The sequence below is a fragment of the Polistes dominula genome, unplaced genomic scaffold (genome assembly GCF_049000335.1).
Source record: "Polistes dominula isolate Pdom_NZ unplaced genomic scaffold, Pdom_raw_medaka contig_74, whole genome shotgun sequence".
Classification (NCBI taxonomy): Eukaryota; Metazoa; Arthropoda; class Insecta; order Hymenoptera; family Vespidae; genus Polistes; species Polistes dominula.
This window is the reverse complement of record NW_028300953.1, coordinates 853,424-864,595: the sequence shown is the minus strand read 5'-3', so window position 1 is coordinate 864,595 and position 11,172 is coordinate 853,424. Positions and strand designations below refer to the sequence as shown.

The window sequence follows — 11,172 nt, the reverse complement described above, 5'->3', positions numbered from 1 at the left end:
TATTTTGCATACATTTAACACTAGAGTGCGCCACTTGTATTCTTATAACTACAACTCTTTGTTATGACGTATATTTCGAGTATTTCGTAAATACACGTTTACATTAATGCGACAAAAATAAAGGTATCATGCTTTATTATTGTTTATTTCTCATTGGTTAATTATTCATTATTATTATTAGAATAATTTGATTTTTAAACATTTACAATTTATTTCATATTCTTCCTTCAATGACATTTCCATTCAAATGACATTATTTTTATGACATACTTGTTAAGATTTGTTTGTTCTTTTTTTAATTTTATTAATAATATTAATTAATTATTATTAAATTTAATATTAATTTTTTGTTCATTAAGTTATTTTAAGTTATTTTCTTCTTATCAATCTTTAAACCTTTCGGTTGTAACAGTGCAGTGTCATCAGCCTTCCTTTGAGATTATATGGGAAACGTTATCTTATTTTTGTACAAGTTCAATTTATTTTGATAGATTATTCTTAATGGGGATTTGAGTATTATAAAAGAGCCACACATTACTGTTCAACGTCCATATCTTACAATTACTTTTGTCATCGTAGTCTTGAAACTAATCAATTTTACAAGTTTCGTTTTGTCAGTAGAAAAGTGCAGTTCTTTTAAAATATACTTCAATTTCGTTGAAATTTCTGCAACAATGCTCAAGGTAATTATATTATCGATATTTATTAATAACAATTGATAACAATCAAGGTCATTATAATCAATTATGTCACATGCTTTAAAAATGCTAGTTATTATACGTGGTGATGCTTTTCAAATTGATTAAGTAATTTTTATTTGAAAGTATATTTTTGTTTAAACATGTTTATACACAATTATTCATTTTAATAAATACACATAATCGTATAAAATGTATTATAGTAAAGCATTAGTTTAGCACCAAGTTTGTTGTCGCATCAATGACTTAAATGTATAAAGAGTAAGCTGTAACAAATTGACATTAAAGATTAAATTCTATAATATTTATATTTTAAATGTAATTGTTTCTCTTGATGTATATAAATTAATGGAATAAATGTATTCAATTAAAAAAAAAAAAAAAACATTTTACAGAATACAGTAGCATTAATAACCGGTGGAGCCTCTGGCCTTGGTCGTGGCACAGTTTTAAGATTTGTCAGAGAAGGTGCAAAAGTTGTTATTGCGGATCTTCCTGCTTCAAAAGGTCAAGAGCTTGCTGATCAATTGGAAAAGAAAGCTATTTTTGTACCAACTGATGTAAGACACTAAAAAGTTAAATTTACGTTCATTTGATTACATTATAGAATATGATTATCATTTTTTATTTTTTGTAATATTAATTTGATACGAATATTTTGTCTAGGTCACTTCGGAAGGAGATGTATCGAACGCTTTGGAAGCAGCTAAGAGTAATTTTGGCAAGTTAACTGCAGTTGTTAATGCAGCAGGAATAGCAATCGCTTATAAGACATATAATTTTAATAAAAATCTACCACATGAATATCATGATTTTGAGAAAGTACTTAAAGTAAACACAATTGGAACTTTCAATGTAATAAGATTAGCCGTTGGTGTTATCGGTAAGAATACACCTAATGAAGATGGTGAACGTGGAGTTGTGATCAATACTGCAAGTGTCGCAGCGTACGATGGACAAATAGGACAAGCTGCATACTCTGCCAGTAAAGCTGCTATCGTTGGAATGACTTTACCAATCGCTCGTGATTTATCCAAACAAGGTATACGGGTTGTAACTATTGCACCTGGATTATTTGATACACCTTTATTATCATCTTTACCGGACAAAGTACGCAACATTTTGTGCAAAATCATACCTTTTCCTCAAAGATTAGGTAAACCTGACGAATATGCACAACTGGCACAACATATAATTGAAAATCCACTTCTAAATGGAGAAACAATAAGATTGGATGGTGCTCTTAGAATGCCATCTTAAATCTAATAGTAAGATTCATTTTTTTATATTCAAACATGCTATTTATAAGTAAAAGGTGCATGTTGGAAAGGGCTACTATAATAACCATTTTATGATATATATATATTATGTATATATACATCTATAAACATGTTAAATAAAACAATTGTCTCTTATACATGCAACACCATTGTATTCTCTTATAATGTACATGAACCACCAAAAGATTTTCTATTACAGGTATCGACAATTCTTTTTGTTACCTTACAACTGTACATAGATGCCTCGCAAATTGCAAAAGTCGCAACTTCTTGGTTTACATATGTTACTAGAGTGTTGCCTAGCAAAAGATTTGTGTACGTTGTATTAACATAAAAATCTTCGGTTGTTTGGTTAATTCATTAGTCTTTTTTCCCAATAACCTCGGGAGATTTCCAAAACTCCAACAAATGCTGGAACTTGTTCTGATGATTCTTTGGAAGAGCCCATTTATTCGTTAAGGCAGGATAGTCGGTATCATCTCCGAGGTATAGTCATTCCTAGGCATTCGATTCTTTTAAATTTTGAAGCTTTTCTAGTTGGTCAGGTTGTAATTCGTCGGGAATACTTGCCCTCCCACCGCAAACTACCTTTTCAAGTATAATTGCTATCTCTTCAGCTTCCTGTGCATCTATCACAGTGCCTCGCGACGGAATTGACTGAGAATTATCTGCCGTACTCGGACCGGACGTTGAATCTGCTTCGCTACCAGAACTACTACTCAATGGAAATGGCGCCGAATCGGCTGGCAAATCATCGATCGTTGATTTCTCTTCTATATCCTCGGGAACTTCTGTAACTTCAGTAACTTCAGTAACTTCAGTAACTTCAGTAACCTCAGTAACTTCATCATGTTCGTTCATAATGACAGTTGCTTCTTTGCAGTCGCTTTCATTGATATCTGGGGTAACGCTTGACGGCAAATCCGCTTCAGAACTTCCGTCAGAAACTTCTGTTGATTTAACTGTATCATCTGTGTTCTCATTTACACCAGGAAATGGATGTTCAACTTCTTCCATTGGAGTTGCCGCTGTAATAACAATTTGTGCTACACCCAAACCAAACTCTTCCTTGCCATTTTCTCCAGTATTCTCCGTAACTTTTTCCGATAATTGTTTCTCGTTTTCGCCAGTAGTTGTCTGTTGATACAACAAACAAAACAATAAACAAATTGGTCGCGTTAACGCATTCAATAATTTATAATAATGTTTACGTAATTATCTGAAATAATTGTCTACATTTGAATTTCTTTTTGTTTTAATTTCAATATCTTTACCTTACCTTATCATCCACATCTTCGGATACTTCCACAACTAGGATTGCAAGATTCGAATAAATCAAATTGTATTTTTACATAATTCTTGTTAAATATACGAGTCAAAATGTAATACAATTTGTTAAATATTTATTTCTTACCTACTATCCCTGGTGCTGCTTCGGTTGTTTCGTCCTCATCAAATTGCGAACCATAATGTTCCTTTTGACCTCTCGTTAAATTTATTGCAAAACCACTTTGTTCTTCGTTTTCTTCAACTTTGCCATCGGTAAGTTCTACATTAATAAATAATATCACAAATATCTCATTCCAATATTAATTAAAAAAAAGATATCAAAAATGAAATCCAACAGAAGTATACCATTAGCGATAAATTGTGCGGCTTCTTGTTCCAGCAAGAATTCCGGCACTTCGGGTGGTGTAAAGACAGGTGGAGCAGAACTAGGAGGCGTCATATCGTCCTAAAATTAAAAAATAAAATGGTCAAACTTGTGTCATTAAATATTAGATTCATTTATTATTTGAGTTATTGATTTTCAAACCTGAGGAGTCAAAGGTGAACCATCAGGGGCACATGGTTCGACAACGAGAGATGGGAATAATCCTCGGGATCCTCGTAGTTCTCCTTCCCACCAGCCATCATCAACATCATGGGGTTCTTTCCTAAGTACTTTGACGATATCACCTTCAAGAAAGCTAAGTTCTTCCTCGCAAGTTGCATCGTAATCGTAAAGAGCGATACAATATTGTTCAAGATCTACAACTATTGATTATTTGATTAGATACAATTAATTTATATATATTTTTTGTTTAAATATAATCGTTTACCATTTATATGATTCTGCACAATGGCCTCCGGTTGTTGTTGTTGTTGTTGTTGTTCTGTAGCAGGTTGCAAATTAGCATCAGGATCAACAGCATCATGATCATCAATAGTATAATCAACAGAAGAGAATGAAATTTGTTGGACAAGGCCTGGTCCTTGAGAAGAAAGACCAGACGTTGTATCCTGTTCTCTTTCAACATCCAAATAATTTTGTGGTACGTAACCCTCTTCCCCGCGATAATTTCGAGCCCTCAACCAACCATCTCCGTCACCTTCGCCAACAACATCGAGTTGTTCGCTTTCGACAATCGACAACTCGTCTGGGTTTTGTGCCTAACGACAGGATTAATATTCTAATTAAAAACAAATATATAGAAGGGATTATTGTTACATCAAATAATTTATTCACCGTGTACGAATATAGTGCGGTGCATTTGTATATTTGTTGAACAGGAGCAGGAGGTTCTTGAGATTCAACTTGTTCATCTTTTTCTTCATTTGCCCAATCAACAGATGTTGGGTCATCCCAACCAGCAGTTAACTGTTCTATCCGTTGTTTCTCTTGCTCAAGTAAAGCTAAAACATTAAAGTTAATAATAATTAGTAATCTTCAAGTATCATTTATATATTTCAAGAGTTCATAATGATGATACCTACCATCAACTTCATCACTATCATGCCTCTGTCTTTCTTCTGCAACCTCTTCCTCTTGTTGCATTGCATTACGTGTACCAGGTCTTTCTACAGTTGTTAAATCACTACCACCATCACCATCACTATCGTAGAATGAATCAGAGGAAGGATTTTCCTGCTTAAAAATATTTTTTTATAAGACATAACAGCTCGATTATGATTCCATTTTGATGCAATTTTTTTTATCATTACCCCTGCACCAGATGCATCAGTCCTAACTGACAAAGAACTTGCAGATCTTGGCATGTCTTGGACACTCAACGTTTCAGCTTCTTGAAGCCATTCGTCGACGTTCACTAAATGACAAATTAATGAAAATTAATTTGTTTTTATAATCAATTAATTTTGTTGCTTCAGTTGAATAATGTTGAGTCTTTTTAAACTGACCTCCACCATGTCGGAGACATTCTATTCTTGCTTCTGCTTTCAATTTTGCAGTCTAATAATGAAAAATGTAAATATGTATATATATATATATGTGTATAAAAGATTAATAATTAATTAATAAATAATAATAAAAGGGCCTACCTCTGCTCGTCGAATACTATGTTTCAATTCATCTATTTTAGTATCTACGTCAGGCCCATTTGGATCACTAGGATCAGTCTAGAAAATAAATTAATTATCATGTCTATGTTATTTTAATAATAATAATAATAATATTTTAATTATTATATTTTTTTAATATTTTAATATTTAACACGTTCCTTGCCAAGCCGTTTTTGCCCAACTTGTCGTACAGGCCATTTGATTTTCAGCGCATTAAATGAATATCTCTATACGTGTACCATTTATGGTACACATGGCCTGATGATCAAGTTTAACGTGTACCATAAAGGGTATACGTGACATGGAACGTGTTAATTATTATATTTAACCCTTTAAGAAACAATTTTGGCTTAACGTGATACAACGTCGCTTGAGTTAACTCGAGCGTGCAATTTAAGGGGTTAATTGTAATATTTAATTACTATATTTTAATTATTATAATAATAATTATAAATTTCTTGACCTTCTGTCCAGATTCTTTAAGCTGCTGAAGTACTTGTAATTTTCGATTATTTTCTCTTATACTAGCAACTTCACGAGCAATTCTCGTCGACCAGCGACGCGCTTCTTTACCCAAAGTAGTAGCAGCAGCATGATCAGCAGTTATCCTGTAATAAAATATAATTAAGTCAACGAATTACTTTATATCACCATCTATTAGAATATTATCGAATTAACAGAGATAATCATGACTCTTTGTTAATAAACAAATAATTCGATTATAAATTGAGATATAAACTATCGTATCTTTCAAGTTGGATGAAACTGCACAAAGTGTACAAAATTTGATTAAAATCGGTTCAGTAGTTTACGAGTCCATTACGGACAAACAACGTGACACGTAATTTATATATATATATTAAGATAAGATATGAAAAATATTATTTGAATCAAAGTGTTGATAAGATTTTTTTTAATGATACAAACCTTTCTACCGGATCACTATCGCAAGCTTCAAATTCATATTGTATGTGCTGCTTTAATACAGGATAATATAGGCAGCAGCATTGTATATTATATTCCCTAGTGAGCTATAAAAAAGTCGATATTAATTTAAAATCCTTTTTAGCATAATTTTCAACATACCCACATACACCTTTATAGGTAAATCCTTTACTGTAAATATTACATGGGTATAATATATATAAATGTAGCTTACATTGGATATTCCTAGAAGACCATACACTTAAATGCAATTAGTTAAGCATATATATATGCATACTATGTAATGTATATATATATATATATACATTTTTTACTTTATATATTGTATTTATATAGCAAGAGATGTTGTCTAAAAAATTGTTAATACTATTTATAGATTTATTTTCTAACGAAAAAGTAAAATAAAAAAAAAAAAAAACTAGTCAATAGAGTTTCTTGTTCATTGGCAAGGAAAGACGTTTAATGGATTAATCTTCTTCTTTTTTTTTTCTTTTCTTTCTAGTTTCAAAATAATATATTGAACGAGCACTTTATTAAATTAATTTTCTTCAAATATTTTTATTGTACACTTCTTCTTGTATTTTGGTCTCATAGAAATATCATCTATATATATATATATATAAGGATGTACGTATATATATATGGAATATTATGAAGTCTTACCTGTTGAGCTTGATCGCGAATTTTGCCAAAACTATTTTGCGTTGCAAGGCATGTTAAAAGTTCAGTGCGACCCATAAGAGTTAAATATTCAGCTACTTTATCATAAACGCCTTGTTCCAAATACTAAAAAAAAATTGATATACATAAAAACATTGTACATAAAAAGAAAATAAGAAGAAAGTATATATATATATATATATATATATATGATAATTACTTACTTGCATAGTAGATTGTAAATCAACTACAAAATATCTATTTTGATGAGCATTGGCAGCAGCGAGACTAAGTAAATAATCATTGCGAGCTCCTGTTGATTTTTCTTCCAAAGCATCGCGTTTTGAGCTTACCTAATTAATAATAAAACAATTAATATTAAACAGTTAACGTGTGACGAGACTGTGCGCAGAGTGCTCTCTGGTGTGTGTCGCGATAATCAAGCGATGACGGATATAGTCGTCAAACACAGAGTAAGTGGCGCTGTTTAAAATATTGGATATGTCAATAAGACGACTTTATTTTAGAAAATGAACAATTTTATTAGTAATTGTAACAAACTTTTACGCATGACGGATATAGACGTCATAACGCAAGATTTTGTCACATCTCCATGACGAATATAATCGTCAAACACGCTTAACTGGTTAATCAATCACTTGTTGATTGATTGGTGAAATTGTTTTATTATTACCTTAGCACTATTTTTTTGCAGTGACGTTATTGACTGGAAGAAGGAACCCTTCTTTTTCTTTAATCTACAATATAATAATATAATAATAATAAGTATAATAAACAATTGTAATATATTTATAAATTAATTTAAAATGAAAAAATGTTACATACTTTTCTTCTATATCTTTCGCTTTATCTCGAACATCATGAGCACTGTGTTCCTCGTCGAAGTACAATTTTTTCGTTTTATCGACATCCTGTACACAGGCTTGTAACTCTTTTTGTACTATCAATAATTGGTCGATTGCCTAAAAGATAAATGAAAAATAAGGTCGTGTATTTATTCCGATAACACATCGTGTGTACATATATATATATATACACAGTGAATCATAGTATTCGTAGCCCCCATTGTAAATTTGAAATGTTTACTTGTAATATATTATAATACTAGGGGTGCCTCGCCACACGTTGCTGTAGCTCATAATCAGTCCGATACAAATGTTTTTAAGTCAATTGCGATTATAAATTGAGATATAAACTATCCTATCTTTCAAGTTGGATAAAACTGCACACAGTTTGCACAATTTTTATTAAAATTGGTTCAATAGTTTAGGTATCCATTGCGGACAAACAACGTGACACATAATTTATATATATATTAAGATAATTAATATATTTAAGGATTATTTAAAAAAAATTAATTACTGTAAAAGAGTATTTTATTAAACAAGAAGTTTAATTTTCATAAATATGAACAAAATTGGTCTCAAAACTGTTGAATTATTTTAAAAGCATTTATAAAATTCAAAAGATGGTCAATACTATTAACAAAAATATTAAAATTGTATTTTTATTTTATTTTATGTCGAATATAAAATAATAAAAATGTTCTTCTGCAATATAAAATATATTTCTGTATAAAAAAAAACAAATTTGGTAAAACTTTACATTATAAATGACTTCAAATTGACAATGTTGGTGGCTAGGAATAATTTCTATGATTCCATTTCACGTACTTGTTTATAAATTTGTTAAAAAGTACCTTTTTCGAAATTTGCATTTTGTGCATTCTCAAACTTTTCGCATCGTCGGCGATTTTTTGTTGAAAAATTTCAACAGCTGCTAATCGTGCCTTAGCAAGTTTTTCATTTTCTTCCAGTACCGTTCTCCATACATTCCACATATTCCTAAAATGTATGATGGTATTTTTAACATATTTCATTTCATCTAATAAATAGTAAGAGTGTAAAGTTATTGAAAAAATAAAAAAAACAGAAACACTGTACCATTTTTCTTCTACTCCTTCAACCTTGAGATCCGGAATGTTTGGTATCTTTTTATTCAAATATGCGGAAGATATCTTGAGCAATGCCTAAAATATTTTTACTATGATACTACGATACCAAAATCTTATTATAAATAAATCATTCGCACGTTTATTACATGTAAAAATGTACATTTCTTTTTTGTTTCATTTTACATGACAAAAAAATATTTTCAATATTTTAAGCTTACCTCGGAATATGACTTTTCAATCGCGGATTTTTTAATTGTAAAATTACTGAAACAGTTTCATCTCATGATTATAAATTTAACACGTTGTCTAAACATTTAAAGCTTCATTTTTTTTTTTTTATTTAATTTAATTAATTAACAATTCGTTGTTTTCATTTATTTTTTTTTTATTTTTTATTCTAACTCACCGAATATCTTCCAGCAAATCGCATTCATGTTGATTTTTCGCTTGCAATTTTGCAGCTTGTTCGGTGTGTACATTTTTAAGAAATTTTGCATAATTTCCCTGAAAGATCAATATATACATTGGTATAATTTAAAAATCAAAAAAAAAAAAAAGAGAAAAAAACTATTGTCGATAGTTTGAATATTTTATGTTTGAGAAACTATAAGGACATATATATATATATATATATATTGATTACGTAATAAAACCGATGATGTACTACATTTCCTAACTTTTCTTACATTCTTATATACTAACTAGATAATAGTTAGAGAGATTATAAGTAAAAGTTTTCATCGAGTAAAAAAATTCGAAAGAACAACTTTTATGATGAAAAAAAACTATTATAAATTGATTCAAAAAAAGAAAGAATACTTAATTTGTTCATTAATATTAAATAACTTCATTTCTAGCTCAACGAAAGTATTTGAAATTCTTTTATTCCGATAAAATGGTTCTCGTCCTTGTAAGCTAAAAATTGATTTCGGTTATAGATAGAACATAAGATCCAATACAATGATAATTTTTCTATTATAATTTCTAAGATATCAACGAATAATGTGTTGAGGTCCTACGAAAATGAAATAATCAGAGAACTGAATGATCATGTTATCATAGTAAGATCGAAACGTCGACAGGTGTGACGGGAGTGATAAAGTAAAGTGGGTCAGAAATTCGGGGTTTCGGAGGAGGAGGAGGGACGGACGGGTTGAGGTAGAATTGAGGGTACATTGAGGAAGGATTCAACAAAGGGTTGACGAATATAATGTTCTTTTTTTTTCTTTCTGTTATTTATGTATCATCCGTTAACGCACGCAAAGGGTCTATCAACACGCAGGTTGAAGCCCCGTTTGATTTCATAACAGCGCATACCCCAGGCACCAGGGTCCTTGCCCTGATTATCTAAGAAAACTACGATCATTTGGCATAGATTTGTAAACGTGCGCCGAAGCATGCATTGATTTTCTCATCGTGGTGCCGTCGAGGCGCTGCTTACGTCGATTTTTGCGTACGCTGACGTCGAAGATCGATATACCGAGAGGATAGATAGAAAGGGTGAGAGAGGGTGAGATAACAAAAAAAAAAAAGAAATAAGAAAGAAATGAAAGATAAGACGATGACAATTCAAGAAACCTTTATCTATGGTTAAAGAATAATTTTATTAGGAAAGATAAACGTAAAATGCTGAGTATGCGCAAGAACTAGGGAATCCGGTTAAGTTCATTGAGTAGGACGATGATGATAATAAAGGGTGAAGGTTGATCTTAAAAAGTAGACAAACATATATATATACATACATAGATAGATAGAAGTACGTAGACATTTATAAAAAAAAAAAAGAATTGAATAAAATAAAATTAAAAAAAGATAAATGAAGATTATAATTTTGGAGAACAATTAAGCTTACTTTTCTAGGTGGTGGTTGCATGCTGCTGAACGAGCCGCCTAGTCTGCAACCCTCACTACCTGGCAGCCCGTTTCCACACCGTCCGCACGCACCGGAAGGTGGTGGCCCGTTGTTTTCGTACTTCTCTCGTCTGACAACAAATGCATTCACCCACCTTCGTCGATCGCGTACTCGTACGCTACTGATTTCTTGCCCTCGACTGTAGAAGGACCATTTATTGATCGCATCAGCGCCTGCGTTTCTTCGTTCGTTCCTCCACTACCTTCGAAAATTTCACCTCCTCCCGGCACGTTTTCGTATACCCATCAGAGTTCTATTCGTCGAACCAGATTCACTTCCGGTATTCCTTTAGGGGTTGTTGGTCCTCCTACGAGCTTATATTTTAATACCGACAGATACTCTACGCTCTTATCGACTTTT

General features: G+C 31.4%; 2 protein-coding genes across 4 annotated transcripts; one reads left to right on the top strand and one right to left on the bottom strand.

Annotated features, from left to right (window-relative positions):
- The first annotated feature begins 29 nt into the window (after positions 1-29).
- Positions 30-2,122, top strand: scu (hydroxysteroid 17-beta dehydrogenase 10). The gene is made up of 4 exons (XM_015331602.2): positions 30-123; positions 492-683; positions 1,094-1,258; positions 1,365-2,122. Exons 2-4 carry the CDS (start codon positions 675-677, stop codon positions 1,956-1,958), a joined length of 768 nt encoding a protein of 255 aa, XP_015187088.1. The 5' UTR covers positions 30-123; positions 492-674; the 3' UTR covers positions 1,959-2,122.
- On the bottom strand, positions 2,104-11,117 carry LOC107072028 (protein nervous wreck). 3 transcript variants are annotated; one of them, XM_089172462.1, is made up of 23 exons: positions 10,753-10,812; positions 9,307-9,404; positions 9,119-9,164; positions 8,890-8,975; positions 8,646-8,790; positions 7,772-7,908; positions 7,620-7,683; positions 7,150-7,278; positions 6,929-7,051; positions 6,248-6,351; positions 5,784-5,928; positions 5,300-5,377; positions 5,159-5,210; positions 4,964-5,067; positions 4,736-4,889; positions 4,488-4,654; positions 4,081-4,411; positions 3,795-4,015; positions 3,614-3,713; positions 3,393-3,527; positions 3,258-3,289; positions 2,567-3,115; positions 2,104-2,476 (listed from the first exon to the last, which is right to left on the bottom strand). In XM_089172462.1, the coding sequence occupies exons 1-23, from the start codon at positions 10,771-10,773 to the stop codon at positions 2,471-2,473; spliced, it is 3,027 nt and encodes a 1,008-aa protein (XP_089028588.1). In that variant the 5' UTR covers positions 10,774-10,812; the 3' UTR covers positions 2,104-2,470. The 3 variants fall into 3 exon arrangements, with proteins under 3 accessions (XP_089028588.1, XP_015187081.1, XP_015187082.1); XM_015331595.2 differs by having other exon boundaries at positions 2,104-3,115; positions 10,753-11,117; XM_015331596.2 differs by having other exon boundaries at positions 2,104-3,115; positions 4,736-4,886; positions 10,753-11,117.
- Between the last annotated feature and the right edge of the window lie 55 nt (positions 11,118-11,172).

Coding starts and splice junctions, on each gene's coding strand:
- scu (XM_015331602.2), top strand. Junction 1,259..1,364: donor CTATTTTTGTACCAACTGAT/GTAAGACACTAA, acceptor TATTTTGTCTAG/GTCACTTCGGAAGGAGATGT.
- LOC107072028 (XM_015331595.2), bottom strand. CDS start 10,773: ATGCAACCACCACCTAGAAAA. Junction 7,279..7,619: donor TGCAAAAAAATAGTGCTAAG/GTAATAATAAAA, acceptor ATTATTAATTAG/GTAAGCTCAAAACGCGATGC. Junction 5,068..5,158: donor ATGTCTCCGACATGGTGGAG/GTCAGTTTAAAA, acceptor TTTGTCATTTAG/TGAACGTCGACGAATGGCTT.